General features: G+C 43.0%; 1 protein-coding gene across 1 annotated transcript; it reads right to left on the reverse strand.

Annotated features, from left to right (window-relative positions):
• Nucleotides 1-1,655: 1,655 nt before the first annotated feature.
• LOC135527653 (uncharacterized protein DDB_G0271670-like) lies at nucleotides 1,656-2,792 on the reverse strand (the record flags this gene model as incomplete). Its single annotated transcript, XM_064956136.1, has 1 exon — nucleotides 1,656-2,792. A coding segment is annotated over one exon (1,137 nt), but the record flags the coding sequence as incomplete, so codon positions are not given.
• Between the last annotated feature and the right edge of the window lie 13,714 nt (nucleotides 2,793-16,506).

Here is a 16,506-nt window from a genome sequence, read left to right on the forward strand (position 1 = left end):
GGAACCTAATCTGCTAGAACCATGCTGCTGGCAGCGGCTGATACAGCAGACAGGTCTGGTGTTCATTCAGCCAAATGGCCCTGTTGTATTGGCACAGAGGTAAACAGTCAGCCCAACCATTATCTCAACAAACAGTGGGTGATACTGGAGGCCCAAGCCCACAAAAACAGCCAGGTAGGAGTCAGGGTGTTAATGGAGGCCCAAGCCCACAAAGACAGCCAGGTAGGAGTCAGGGTGTTAATGGAGGCCCAAGCCCACAAAGACAGCCAGGTAGGAGTCAGGGTGTTAATGGAGGCCCAAGCCCACAAAGACAGACAGGTAGGAGTCAGGGTGTTAATGGAGGCCCAAGCCCACAAAGACAGCCAGGTAGGAGTCAGGGTGTTAATGGAGGCCCAAGCCCACAAAGACAGCCAGGTAGGAGTCAGGGTGTTAATGGAGGCCCAAGCCCACAAAAACAGCCATGGTGATACTCAGTGATGTAAAGTACTAAAGTAAAAATACTTTAAAGTACTACTTAAGTCGGTTTTTGGGGTATCTGTACCATACTATTTATATTTTTTCCAACTTTTACTTCACTACATTCCTAAAGAAAATATTGTACTTTTTACTCCATACATTTTCCCTGACACCCAAAAGTACTTGTTACATTTTGACAGGAAAATGGTCCAATTCACACACTTATCAAGAGAACATCCCTGGTCATCCCTACTGCCTCTGATCTGGAGCACTCACTAAAACACAAATGCTTAGTTTGAAAATTATGTATGAGTATTGGAGTGTGCCCCTGGCTATCCATCATTTTTTTTTTGTAGGTGCCGTCTGTTTTGCTTAATATAAGGAATTTGAAATGGTTTCTACTTTTACTTTGAGTACATCTGAGCAATTCATTTACTTTTGATACTTAACTATATTTTAAACCAAATACTTTTAGACTTTTATTCAAGTAGTATTTTACTGGGTGACTTTCACTTTTACTTGAGTCATTTTCTATTAAGGTATCTTTACTTTTACTCAAATATGACAATTGAGTACTTTTCTACCACTGGTGATACTGGAGGCCAGAGCCCACAAAGACAGCCAGGCAGGAGTCCGGGTGATACTGGAGGCCAGAGCCCACAAAGACAGCCAGGCAGGAGTCATGGTGATACTGGAGGCCCAAGTCCACAAAGACAGCCAGGCTGGAGTCATGGTGATACTGGAGGCCCAAGTCCACAAAGACAGCCAGGCTGGAGTCCGGGTGATACTGGAGGCCAGAGCCCACAAAGACAGCCAAGCAGGAGCCAGGGTGATACTGGAGGGCCAAGTCCACAAAGGTAGTCAGGGTAATTCTGGAGGCCCAAGACCACAAAGAGCCATGTAGGAGTCACATGTTATCATGATCTGTTGGTTTCAACGTAAAATATTTTTTATTTATCTAGGCAAGTCAGTTAAGAACAAATTCGTATTTACAATGATGTCCCACACAGGCCAAACTTGGACAACGCTGGGCCAATTGTGCTCTGTTCGACGTCCAAGCGTCAGTCACTTCTACTGAGCAAATTAAATTAATCTGCCTTTTTTTGTTGAGTGCTCCAGCTCTTTTCTGCCTTGAATTAGTATTTTTTGAGTAGTAGTATTTACTACAACTACTGGTGCTACTACTAACCCTGGTGCTACTACTTACTGCTAGTACTACTCCTACTACTACTGCTGGTGCTACTACTACTACTAGTATTGGTGCTACTACTACCACTACTACTGGTGCTACTACTACTACTACTGGTGCTGCTACTACTACTACAGCTGGTGCTGGTGCTACTACAGCTACTACTACTACTGCTACTACTACTACTACAGCTGGTGCTACTACAGCTACTACTACTACTGCTACTACTACTACTACTACAGCTGGTGCTACTACAGCTACTACTACTACAGCTACTACTACTACTGCTACTACTACTACTACTACAGCTGGTGCTACTACAGCTACTACAGCTACTACTACTACAGCTACTACTACTACTACTACTACTACAGCTACTACTACAGCTACTACTACTGGTGCTACTACTACTACTACTGCTGCTACTACTAATACAGCTGGTGCTGGTGCTACTACAGCTACTACTACTACTGCTACTACTACTACTGCTACTACCACTACTACTACTACAGCTGGTGCTACTACAGCTACTACTACTACAGCTGGTGCTACTACAGCTACTACTACTACAGCTACTACTACTACTGCTACTACTACTACTACTACTACAGCTGGTGCTACTACAGCTACTACTACTACAGCTACTACTACTACTACTACTACTACAACTGGTGCTACTACAGCTACTACTACTGCTACTACTACTATTACTACAGCTGGTGCTACTACTACTACTGCTACTACTACTACTACTACAGCTGGTGCTACTACAGCTACTACTACTGGTGCTACTACTACTACTACTACTACTACAGCTGGTGCTGGTGCTACTACAGCTACTACTACGACTGCTACTACCACTACTACTACTACAGCTGGTGCTGGTGCTACTACAGCTACTACTACGACTACTACTACTACTACAGCTGGTGCTGGTGCTACTACAGCTACTACTGCTGGTGCTACTACTACTACAGCTGGTGCTGGTGCTACTACTACTACTACTGCTGCTACTACTACTACAGCTGGTGCTACTACAGCTACTACTACGACTGCTACTACTACTACTACTACTACAGCTGGTGCTGGTGCTACTACAGCTACTACTACTGGTGCTACTACTACTACAGCTGGTGATGGTGCTACTACTACTGGTGCTACTACTACTACAGCTGGTCCTGGTGCTACTACTACTACTACTGCTGCTACTACTACTACAGCTGGTGCTACTACAGCTACTACTACGACTGCTACTACTACTACTACTACTACAGCTGGTGCTGGTGCTACTACAGCTACTACTACTGGTGCTACTACTACTACTACAGCTGGTGATGGTGCTACTACTACTGCATTATAGATAGACTCCTGATGGTAAATTGAATGGACTGTTCCTACCAATATAATCACATCTCTAGTGAATCATAAGGCCTAGTTTACAAGCATGGCAGAGTAATGAAGTGGACACGTTGGAATAAGCCATCAGTGGACAGACAGACAGCGCACGTTGGCCCAGAGAAATGGACTATGCAGATTAATGAACTGTCCCGAGAGAACTATAAAGCAATGGTCATTACCAGTGGTTCCTGCAAAAACAGTTCATCTTTAAAATCCATTAAAATCCACCTTCTCATTTGACAATAAGGGCTATTTATTCCTAAGGGGGCAAGAACACATGGGGAAACATCTAAGCCAGCTAAAATAACATTTGATGTAAAACAAATCATTGAGGTTCGTCTAGTATTTTTCTTGACCCTAGGCACAAATGAATCACATCAATTGTTGGGACAGGCATGGGCTGTTCGGTCAGACAGCAGCTAAGCAAAATGTATGACAAATGCTTTACACTCATTCAAAAATATATAATTTGAGTTTGTACAACATGAATAAAGACATGTCCTACAGTATATAGTTATTAACCCTGACCTTTAAGACAAGAGCTATTCTAACACTTATTCCATGGGCTCAGATAGTAGGGGGGAAATCTTTCTCATCTCTTTTGGGATGTGAAAAGGTGATTGAGTGTATAATAAAACTCCAGGGAGGCCGTTTTCATGATCTCCAGACAACTACTGGAATGGATCAAACAGCACAAAGAGACATTTGGCAAATTTGACTCCTCTTTCCCCCCCTCTGATAAATGGTGTCTTCAAGAAAGACTGGATTTAAACCCTTCATTCTGAATTAGGAGACTCCCACACACACTCTCTGACAGCCTCCCACGCCGAATGGCCGTGTGCGTGCACTGCCTCAATGACACACTGCACACCCACTCTGGGGGCCAAAAAGAAAAGAAAAAACAAAGGCAGATTTCATTACACAGACACTTAGAAGGAGAATCAATACAGCCTTAGCAACATGTTACAGTGCTCTTCAAAACATCTCACATTGAAGGGCATGAGATAGCAACGTCTGCTGGTAGTAAGAGGGCACTGACGTAGGAAATTGGTTGCATCACAGGTTTCCCCTCCCTGGCTGGTGTTGAAAGAAGCTTGTGAGAGCTGGGATGATGCAGGGATGATGGCTGAAGAAAATGAAAGAAAACGAAAGAACTGAGACAGGAGCCCATTTAAGATGGTATAGAAGGGCCTACTGCAAATGTCATCATAGATTGCTAGTGATAGCCTATGTGGTCAAACAAAAAGTAATGGATTATATGATGTAATATCTGATATCAAAGACAATAGTCCCCTCCTGTACTCCCAAGACTGAGTGGCCAAGCAAGACTCCAACACCATCATTAAGTTTGTTGACGACACAACAGTGGTAGGCCTGATCACCGACAACGACGAGACAGCATATAGGGAAGTGGTCAGAGACTGGCAGTGTGGTGCCAGGACAACAACCTTTCCTTCAACGTGAGTAAGCTTTAACTTCATATAATGTCTTGAGATGTTGTTCATATAATTTTCCTCCCTCATGATTCCATCTATTTTGTGAAGTGCACCAGTCCCTCCTGCAGCAAAGCACCCCTACAACATGATGCTGCCACCCTTGTGCTTCACAGTTGGGATGGTGTTCTTCGGCTTGCAAGCCTCCCCCTTTTTCCTCCAAACATAACGATGGTCATTATGGCCAAATAGTTCTATTTTTGTTACATCAGACCAGAGGACATTTCTCCGAAAAGTACGATCTTTGTCCCCATGTGAAGTTATAAACCATAGTCTGGCTTTTTTATGGCGGTTTTGGAGGAGTGGCTTCTTCCTTGCTAAGCGGCCTTTTAGGTTATGTCGATATAGAACTCGTTTTACTGTGGATATAGATACTTTTGTTTCGGTTTCCTCCAGCATCTTCACAAGGTCCTTTGCTGTTGTTCTGGGATTGATTTGCACTTTTCAGACCAGAGTAAGTTCATCTCTAAGAGACATGTCCCCTTCCTGAGTGGTATGACGGCTGTGTGGTCCCATGGTGTTTATACTTGCGTACTATTGTTTGTACAGGTGAACGTGGTACCTTCAGGGGTTTGGAAATTGCTCCCAAGGATGAACCAGACTTGTGGATGTCTACAAATTTTTCTGAGGTCTCAGCTGATTTCTTTTGATTTCCCATGATGTCAAGCAAAGAGGCACAAATACATCCACAGGTACACCTCCAATTGACTCAGATGATGTCAATTAGCCTATCAGAGGCTTCTAAAGCCATGACGTCATTTTCTGGAATGGCACAGTCAACTTAGTATATGTAAACTTCTGACCCACTGGAATTGTGACACAGTGAATTATAAGTGAAATAATCTGCCTGTAAACAATTGTTGGAAAAATTAATTGCGTCATGCACAAAGTAGATGTCCTAACCGACTTGAAAAAACTATAGTTTGTTAACAAGACATTTGTGGAGTGGTTGAAAAACAAGTTTTCATGACTCCAACCTAAGTGTATGTAAAATTCCGACTTCAACTGTATATAGAGATGCCTTGGACTAAATAAAGTAATGTTACAGAGGGTATATGCAGTATGAAAGTATAGCAATAAAAGGTATAAACTGTCATTAAGGCACATCCCTGATACAACCTGTGAGACAAACCAACCTCCCAACAAGCTCAGGTTGTTGTGAGTTTGTTGTGACCTGACCTGAATGACCCGATAGGAAAGAACTAAGAGACCTGATACTTCAGACACCTGGGACAGCAACTCTACATCAATCAAAACCTGCTGGTAATGGAGAAGTGTGTGTGTGTAACTGGATAAGTATATTAGTGAGCAATGAGCTTCACAAAGAAAGCTGATTATGCGTCACTAAGGAGTAGGTAAGCTGTGCCTCCCAGTCTGCCAGGAGTGTCCCCTGGTTTGTTGGTTGGCATGCACCATTAAGGTTACATCTATAAATTACGAGTCGTACGCACTGTGTGGAAACACTGGACATAATGCAATGGGACACATGAGAACATAGCAGTAATTTACTAGTGTGTTTTTGACCTCTAAAATAAACTCCATGGACAGTTTATTAGGTACCCCATTCACAAAAATGGTTTGCGCCTACAGACAGTGAGTCACTTGGCTATATAAAGCAGGCAGACAGGCATCGAGGCAGTCAGTTACTGTTTGATTGAATGTTAGAATGGGCAAAACGAGTGATCTAAGCGATTTCGAGTGTGGTATGATCGTCGGTGCCAGGTGCGTCGCTTCCAGTATCTCAGAAATGGCCAGCCTCCTGGGCTTTTCACACACAATGCCTAGGGTTTACCGAGAACTGTGCAACAAAAAAACATCCAGTCAGCGAAAGTCTTGTGGGCGAAAACAGCTTGTTGATGAAAGAGGTCGAAGGAGAATGGCAAGAATTGTGCAAGCTAACAGGCGAGCATGAACAAACAAGTAAAGGCACAGTACAACAGTGGTGTGCTGAACGGTAAACCCGGAATGCACAACTCGTAGGTTCCTGTCACGGATTGGCCACTGCAGCAGACGACCACACAGGGTTCCACTCCTATCAGATCAGAACCAGAAGAAGCGGCTCCAGTCCACAACCACCAACACTGGGCAATTGAGGAGTAGAAAAACATGTCCTGGTCCACCGAATCTCGGTTCCTGTAGCGTCATGCTGATGGCAGAGTCAGGAGTTGGTGTAAACAGCGTGAGTCCATGGCCCCATCCTGCCTGGTGTCAACGGTACAGGCTGATGACAGAGTCAGGAGTTGGTGTAAACAGCGTGAGTCCATGGCCCCATCCTGCCTGGTGTCAACGGTACAGGCTGATGACAGAGTCAGGATTTGGTGTAAACAGCGTGAGTCCATGGCCCCATCCTGCCTGGTGTCAACGGTACAGGCTGATGACAGAGTCAGGAGTTGGTGTAAACAGCGTGAGTCCATGGCCCCATCCTGCCTGGTGTCAACGGTACAGGCTGATGACAGAGTCAGGAGTTGGTGTAAACAGCGTGAGTCCATGGCCCCATCCTGCCTGGTGTCAACGGTACAGGCTGATGGCAGAGTCAGGAGTTGGTGTAAACAGCGTGAGTCCATGGCCCCATCCTGCCTGGTGTCAACGGTACAGGCTGGTGGCGGTGGGGTAATGGTGTGGGGAATGTTTTCCTGGCACACATTAGGTCTCTTGATACCAATTGAGCAGCGTTGGAACACCATACCTTGTAGAATCCATGCCCCGTGAATTCAGGCTGTTCTGGGTGCAAAGGGGTGTCTGACCCGGTACTAAGTAAACTGGCCACTGGGTATGGGGGCTGACAGGGGCATACACAACAACACTGCTAAGGATGCTTAAATAGCCAAGTTTAGCCATTTGTTTGTAATGTGAGTAGCAAAGATCAGTTTCTCACAACACTGATACCAAGAGGATCCACCTGTCTGTACATAGCCATGTAAGTGTAAGAGAGCCATGCTATCACATCTCTAGCCCCCTCCAAAGAGGGACCTGATGGACGACTATCTGAAGAGCATGCAGATGCATCTAGGGATCAAAGTGCCCCTGCTGCAGGACACCGACAGCCTGGAGACTCAGCTCAGCACCCAGCTGACCAGGCTAAAGAACTCCATGCTACGAGACAGTCAGATGACCTCCTGCTTCTTCAAGCACTGAGTGAACGGGGCCGCCTTCCACACCCAGATTCTAATTCACAAGGCTCGAATGGAGAAGGGTATAGGGAACAATCGCATTTTATCACCTCCACTGATCCTCAACACGGGGCCCCCACAAGGGTGCGTGCTCAGCACCCTCCTGTACACACTGTTCACTGCGTGGCCATGCACGCCTCCAACTCAATCATCAAGTTTGCAGACAACAGTAGTAGGCCTGATTACCAACCATTACGAGACAGCCTACAGGGAGGAGGAGAGCACCCTGGGAGGGTGGTGACAGGAAAATAACAAAATGAGCTGATCATGGACTTCAGGAAACAGCAGAGGGAGCACGCCCCTATCCACATCGACGGTACAGTAGTGGAGAATGTGGAAAGCTTCAAGTTCCTCTGCGTACACATCACTGACGATCTGAAATGGTCCACCCACACACACAGTGTGGTGAAGAAGGTGTAACAGCGCATCTTCAACCTCAGGAGGGTGAAGAAATTTGACTTGGCTCCTAAAACCCTCACAAACTGGCTGTATCACAGCCTGGTACAGCAACTGCCCCAGCTGCAACTGCAGGGCTCTCCAGAGGGTAGTGAGGTCTGCCCAACACATCACCCGGGGCAAACTACCTGCCCTCAAAGACACCTACAGCACCCGATGTCACAGGAAGGCCAAACAGATCATCAAGGACAACAACCGCCATTGCCTGTTCACCCCGCTATCATCCAGAATGCGAGGTCAGTACAGGTGCATCAAAGATGGGACCAAGAGACTGAGAAACAGCTTCTATCTCAAGGCCATCAGACTAAAATAGCCATCACTAGCCGGCTTCCACACAGTTACGCAACCCTGCACCTCAGAGGATGCTGCCCTATTTACATAGACTTGGAATCAATGGTCACTTTAATAATGTTTAAATAATGATTAGATACTGATTACTCATCTCATATGTATATATTATATTCTATTCACTGTATTTTAGTCAATGTCACTCTGAATTTTCTCAATCTAATATTTATATATTTCTTAATTCCATTCTTTTACTTTTAGATGTGTGAATTTTTAGATACTAGCTCCAACAGTGCAGTAGTAACAGAAGCTTTTCACGACACCTGCAATAACATCTGCTAAATATGTGTATGTGACCAATAACATTTCATTTGATTTGAATGCACAAAAACAGGTGAGGAGATCCTGAGGCCTATCGTGTGGCCCATTTTCTTTAAGGTATCTGTGACCAACACATGCATATCTGTATTCCCAGTCATGTGAAATCCATAGATTAGGGCCTAATACATGTATTTCAATTGACTGATTATCATATGAACTGTAACTCATTAAAACCAATGAAATTGTTGCATTTATATTTTTGTTCAGTATATACACTACCAGTCAAACGTTTTAGAACACCTACTCATTCAAGGGTTTTTCTTGATTTTTACTATTATCTACGTAATAGCGAAGACATCAAAACTATGAAATAACACATATGGAATCATGTAGTAACCAAAAAAGTGTTAAACAAATCAAAATATATTTTATTTTTGAGATTCTTCAAATAGCCACCATTTTCCTTGATGACAGCTTTGAACACTCTAGGCATTCTCTCAACCAGCTTCAAGAGGAATGCTTTTCCAACAGTCTTGAAGGATTCCCCACATATGCTGAACAGTTGTCGGCTGCTTTTCCTTCACTCTATGGTCCGACTCATCTCAAACCATCTCAATTGGGTTGAGGTCTGGTGATTGTGGAGGCCAGGTCATCTGATGCAGCACTCCATCCCTCTCCTTCTTGGTAAAATAGCCCTTACACAGCCTGGAGGTTGTCATGGAAAATGACATAGTAACCATGCAATCCCGTGTTCTACTGTTTAAAGAATTGTCTCTTGTTATATGCTAGTGTTTTTGCTAACCTGATACAAACTTGTCTTTGTGGGACTTAGCTGTATGACTAAGATTCTTATGACTAAGTTCCGCTTGGGTGCGACATCCCATGGGTTTACTATCTACAGAAAGTCACATGTATGGAAACTTGCAGAAAATAGCACATTAAGGTGTTTTGCTGTTGTGAATGCAGTTAGACGGTTGAGCCCTCGGGTTATCAACCTTGTGCTACCATAAGTCTGCACAGACAACTAATGACCTTTAACACACTATCTGCTGACTGCCACGTAAACAGAAAGGGGTTGTATTTCCTCTATAAAAGCAGAGACCCGGCTATGTTTGTTAAGCTTTCAACTCTGAACCATTCTTGGTGATGGTTGATTTGCTTCATTTTGGAAAATCTTATAATAAAAGTGTTGTTTGAAAGAATCTGCAGTCTCTCTTCCCTTTGATTAGATATTCCACAACAAGGTGTGTTGGGTCATTGTCCTGTTGAAAAACAAAATGATAGTCCCACTAAGCCCAAACCAGATGGGATGGCGTAACGCTGCAGAATGCTGTGGTAGCCGTGCTGGTTAAGTGTAGCTTGAATTCTAAATAAATCACAGACAGTGTCACTAGCAAAGCATCCCCACACCATCACATCTCCTCTTCCATGCTTTACGGTGGGAAATACACATGTGGAGATCATCGTTTCAACCTACTCTGCATCTGCCATAGACATGGTGGTTGGAACCAAAAATCTCCAATTTGGATCCAGACCAAATTTCCACCGGTCTGATGTCCATTGCTCATGTTCCTTGGCCCAAGCAATTCTCTTCTTATTATTGGTGTCCATTAGTAGTGCTTTCCTGGCAGCAATTCAACCATGAAGGCCTGATTCACACAGTCTCCTCTGGACAGTTGATGTTGAGATTTGTCTGTTACTTGTACTCCGTGAAGCATTTAATTGGGCTGCAATTTCTGAGGCTGGTAATTCTAATGAACTTATCCTCTGCAGCAGAGGTAACTCTGGGTCTTCCTTTCCTGTTGTGGTCCTCATGAGAGCCAGTTAACTCTAATGAACTTATCCTCTGCAGCAAAGGTAACTCTGGGTCTTCCTTTCCTGTGGCGGTCCTCATGAGAGACAGTTTCATCATAGAGCTTGATGGTTTTTGCGACTGCACTTAATGAAACTTTCAAAGTTCTTGATATTTTCTGCATTGACTGACCTTCATGTCTTAGAGTAATGATGGACTGTCGTTTCTCTTTGCTTATTTGAGCTGTTCTTGCCATAATATGGACTTGGTATTTTACCAAATAGGGCTATCTTCTGTATACCCCCCCTAACTTGGCTCAGAAGCATAACACTTTTTACTTAAGGCACACATGTTAATTGAAATGAATTCGAGGTGACTACCTGATGAAGCTGGTTGAGAGAATGACATGAGTGTGCAAAGCTGTCAAGGCAAAGCGTGACTATTTGAAGAATCTCAAATATAAAATATATTTTGATTTGTTTAACATTTTTTTGCTTACTACATGATTCCATGTGTTATTTCATTGTTTTGATGTCGTCACTATTATTCTACAGTGTAGAAAATAGTACAAATAAAGAAAAACCCTTGAATGAGTAGGTGTTCTAAACTTTAACTTGTTCTGTATATATACAGTATATATATTTATTTAACAGTGGAAAGCTGCATTTTGTACCATGTACTGCATATGATGGCCAATCTTACCATCACAGAGATGACAGGTATTGATTTAGTTTAAGTATCAACATGTGTTGGGATATCAACATGTCTTACTCTATATTCCTTGTGGTTTCTCCCATCTTGTTGATAAGCTGAAATGTTCAGCTTTTATTTTGTATGGGTTGTGGGCTGGAGGGGAGGGTCAGCTGTTTGTGCTGGGATGCTGTTCAAAATGTAATTGCTCATTTATAGTTGGCAACTACAGCCCTAACTGGCCCGATAAATGTGTTGCTGAGACGACAGGAGGACAGCTTTTTTGTGCAATGTTGTTTTGATGTTAAATCTCTTTTCAAAAGGGAGGCAGTGAGAATAGACGAGAAGCACAAAATACACTGTGACAAAACAGACTGTGTTGTCTGCATGGCACTACTTTATACATCCTATTCATAGATAGATTTTAAAAAAGGTAAAAAAAAGAGGTATTGAATTCAAACACAGTAACACCAGTTGGCGCATTCATCTTGAAGTGGAAGCATAAAGTAGTTTCTCAAACTTTGTGCCAGGGACCGGCAAGGCATGGCCTTCTTCCGTGGGACCGCTTGGATAAAAAAATTGACAATCGCTTTTTTAAATTCAAAATACACATTTTTCTATGCGTTTCTCTATGATATCTACTATCCTAACACAGAATTGCTTAAGATAGTAATAACATGGACCATCAAACAATTTGATTAGCTATTTTAGGATCACCTCAGGGTATCAGAAACATTTTTGGGGATAAAACTAGAGTTTGGCCTCCCTGACATTATCTAAACAAATTCAAATAACATACAAAGATATGTCAAATCAGGTAGGCCAAATTTTAATTTGAAGGAATTATGGTTTGTGATTGAAATGCATCAGAAAGTATTGGGAAGTTCAGGAAAACGATCATCATGTAATTATTGTGTGTGTGTGTGTAGAAAATGCAATTTTCTAACAGTCCCTTCTAGCTTGTCCTGTGCGGCTTGTGAGCGTTAGCAAAGGGAAACAGAAGCAACACACGTGGTCATGGGAGTTACAGCTCTCAGGAATTGCTAATAGCCGACAGCTAAAGTTAGAGCGACATTCGTAGGATGAAAACAGACTCTGCTCTATCAACCGCTAAGCGGACATTGGAGGTTACTAACGTAACTGTGGTTCTATGAACTAAACATTCAGTGGATTTAGACAAACCAGTGCAATCAGCAGGACTTTTACATGAGGGATATGCCGCAGACCAACAGGCATTCCTCCACAGACCAGCGCCGGTCCACAGACCTGAGTTTGAGGCTGATTTCATGGAATTACTCACTATTGGGTGAACAGAGAACACAGGTCCAGAAGTAGCCCTGAGGTCAACATGAAGATATATTAACTGAAAAATTCAACGCTCAAGAGGAACACTTCATTCTACTGTTGAACCACCACTGTATGCCCACGTCAGTCCAATTACAAGAGTCAAGAGCCAGACGCCTCAGTGAATTGCGTTTAATTAAAAACAGATTAGAAAGGTTGGTACCATGACACTACAATTAACCCCAACAACCAAATTGTATTTATCTTTTCTAAATTAACTCAATAAAACTTGTCTTCACCTTTCGATACTTCATTTACCAGGGGGACATAAATACAAGAAAAGCAATTAGTGTAACAAAACATATGCAATTTAGAGACTATGACATAATATATCCCATTTAGCAGACGCTTTTGTCCAAAGCGACTTACAAGTCGGCTGGGGCCACTACTTTTACATATGGGTGGCCCTAGCGGGAATCGAACCCACGACGCTTGGCGTTGCAAGCGCCATGCTCTACCGACTGAGCCACAAACTCAGTGACATCAATAAAACAGTATATTCCATATTCTAAAAAACAACTATACACTAATGGTGGCTACACAACACATCAACTTTACATTTATTTATTCTCGGTCTCAAATCCCATAACTTAAACTGTCACTCAATTTGTAATCCGAACAGTGATTGGCGACAAAGCCAGCTAGTCTGTTTGCAAGTCACCTCCGGGGAACCTTGCAAGGTGGGCAAAGGTTGGGTTGCTTCACAAGCCTCTCTGTCAATCATCACTAAATCCAGTGCACACGCTTAACAAATCAGGCACACTGCTAACAATGTATTAAATCTCACAACGCTTACAGACATGTGTGCTACACGTGTTCACAGGCCAGATGTCTACTTCAGCTTTAAGCAAATCTATGAATTATACATGATTTCGAGATTTGTTTGGAGGTCAGTGAAAAACTCAAAATCTCTTGCACTTCCTGGTTCTATTTTGAAGTAGCGTATGTTTGTGTGCATTACTTTATCCAACTTCCAATGCCAAACAGCTCTCTAACAAGTACAGCATCCATTAGTTCACCTGGGTATGCAATGCCTCTCTATTTTTATGAAATTAGTACCACTACCCATTGTTTGTGTTTACATTTGTTTATTTATGAATAATGTACTCGGTTCACCTCTATGTTAATCTTCAATGGCCTCGCCTACTTCAGTGCTGCTAACCTTCTTCTCGCTCTCTTCCTGCATCCAATGTGTATACCATAAGATAGGTCTCAACCTCAGACCCAGAGGAGTGAATTCAATTCCATGCACCTATGAGGGCTTGCCAAAAGTGAGCCTCTGAAGGGTATAATTATCAGCGCTCAATAAATACACTGAACAAAAATATAAACGCAACAATTTCAAAGATTTTACTGAATTACAGTCAGGGGTGAAAGTAGATGTAATTTCTTACCGATACCGAGCGCGTTTTTTTTTATTATACTACAAAAATGACAGGGTAGCCTACTCTGCTGACACTGACAAACAGATGAATAACAACAATGCTGTCTGATCCATATAAATCGGCCTAAGAAAAAGGGAGACAAATACAACATGACATCCATCTTACCTGGAGGAGGAAATGATTGTTCAAAAACAAAACTATAAAGTGACCCAATGATAAAGACAGTGAATATGTACACTCACCGGAGATATGGGACATGTTCTCAGCTGGTGCCAATAAGACAGGCTACTGTTCGCTTAATTATGTTAAGAATAATGCTAACTAAAAGACAGATTGAAGTCTTTTCATTGTGATCTCTTTACAGCAATAGCTATTTATTTTCCAAACAGTTTTTCCACGATTGTATTTTTAAATATTGCGATATGCCTAGCTGGGTCTCTGCTTTTCACTGACAGTCGCAATTTAACAATCATCTATTTGGTATTTGAAGCGCGTGCTGCACAAATTGCGACCCCTTCCGACTGTAGGCTATGAGATTTAAAACAATCCACAGGTTATTGACTTATTTTAAGAAGCTAATAATCCTCTGTGTCAAAATCATGCTTTCTGGTGCAGTAGCCTACGTTTTAGGATTTGTATTAGTTTCTGTATGGACCAGGAGTAAGCAAATTAGGCGATATAATTTTGGCAATTCAATTTATTTTACTTCAGGGAAAGCTTAGCTTCCTCTAGCCTTATAGACAGCCGCCCATGCTTTATAATGTGGCATAAACAACCAGTCACAATGTTTTCATCTGAATGTCAAACAACCACTTAACAAAAGGCACCTCTGTAGGTAGGTTCCCCATGCACATTTGTTCACTCACAAAATGATTTCAGCATCCGAGCCCCAACAGTGCAGCAATTTGACGAATGGAAAGAAACATTGGTTATAAAACACCTACATGTATTGTACTGACATTTTGCGATTGTCATTAGTCCTACACACACTGAATTGATAGTATCCAAGTGCACCTTGATCTCGGCCACTCATCTTCACCTTGACAAAATGTAAGTGTTCTCCATAAACCACAACGCAATTTGGAGTGTATACCACCCGGTTTATCTGTGAATTCGAAAAATGTTCATGCTGCTTACATGCAATAATGTTAAATAATGGTGTAATCACCAAGAGTTTTTGGGGCATGTTGTGTGATAGGCTCACGTTTTACCAATACGGCAGTACCTGACCATATCGCCTTACTTTCACCCCTGGTTACAGTTCATATAAGGAAAGCAGTCAATTGAAATAAATTCATTAGGCCTTAATCTATGGATTTCACATGACTGGGAGAAAGGGTAGGGCGTGGATCAGAAAACACATCTCCTTCACATACGGTTGATCCGGCTGTTGATTGTGGCCTGTGGAATGTTGTTCCACTCCTCTTCAATGGCTGTGCGGAGTTGCTGGATATTGCCGGCAACTGGAACACGCTGTCGTACACGTCGAACCAGAGCATCCCAAACATGCTGAATGGATGGCATGTCTTGTGAGTATGCAGGCCATAGATGAACTGGGACATTTTCAGCTTACAGGAATTGTGTACAGATCCTTGTGACATGGGACTGTGCACTATCATGCTGATACATCAGGTGATGTCGGCGGATGAACGGAACAACAACGGGCCACAGGATCTCGTGCATTCAAATTGCCATCGATAAAATGCAATTGTGTTCGTTGTCCGTAGCTTATGCCCTGCCCATACCATAACCCCACCATGGAACACTCTGTTCACAATCGATGACACCACACGACGGCATGCATGCTGTCTGCCATCTACCCGGTACAGTTGTGAAGAGCACACTTCTCCAGTGTGCCAGTGGCCATCAAAGGCGTGCATTTTCCCACTGAAGTTGGTTATGACACCGAAATGCAGTCAGGACCCTGGTTAGGATGACAAGCACGTAGATGAGCTTTCCTGAGATGGTTTCTGACTGTTTGTGCAGAAATCCTTTGATGTTGCAAACCCAGTTTCATCAGCTTTCCAGGTGGCTGGTCTCAGACGATCCCGCAGGTGAAGAAGCTGGATGTGGGGGGAATCCTGGAAGGATATTGATCTCATCCCGTCAGTAGAGGATGCCTGGATATTTTTTTTAAATGCCTTCCTAACCATCTTCAATAAACATGCCCCATTCAAGAAATTTAGAACCAGGAACAGATATAGACCTTGGTTCTCCCCAGACCTGACTGCCCTTAACCAACACAAAAACATCCTATGGCGTTCTGCATTAGCATCGAACAGCCCCCGTGATATGCAGCTGTTCAGGGAAGCTAGAAACCATTATACACAGGAAGTTAGAAAAGCCAAGGCTAGCTTTTTCAAGCAGCTGCCCACTGCACTGAAGATAGGAAACACTGTCACCACTGATAAATCCACCATAATTGAGAATTTCAATAAGCATTTTTCTACGGCTGGCCATGCTTTCCACCTGGCTACTCCTACCCCGGTCAACAGCACTGCACCCCCCACAGCAACTCGCCCAA

This window comes from Oncorhynchus masou, chromosome 33 (assembly GCF_036934945.1).
Source record: "Oncorhynchus masou masou isolate Uvic2021 chromosome 33, UVic_Omas_1.1, whole genome shotgun sequence".
NCBI lineage: Eukaryota > Metazoa > Chordata > Actinopteri > Salmoniformes > Salmonidae > Oncorhynchus > Oncorhynchus masou.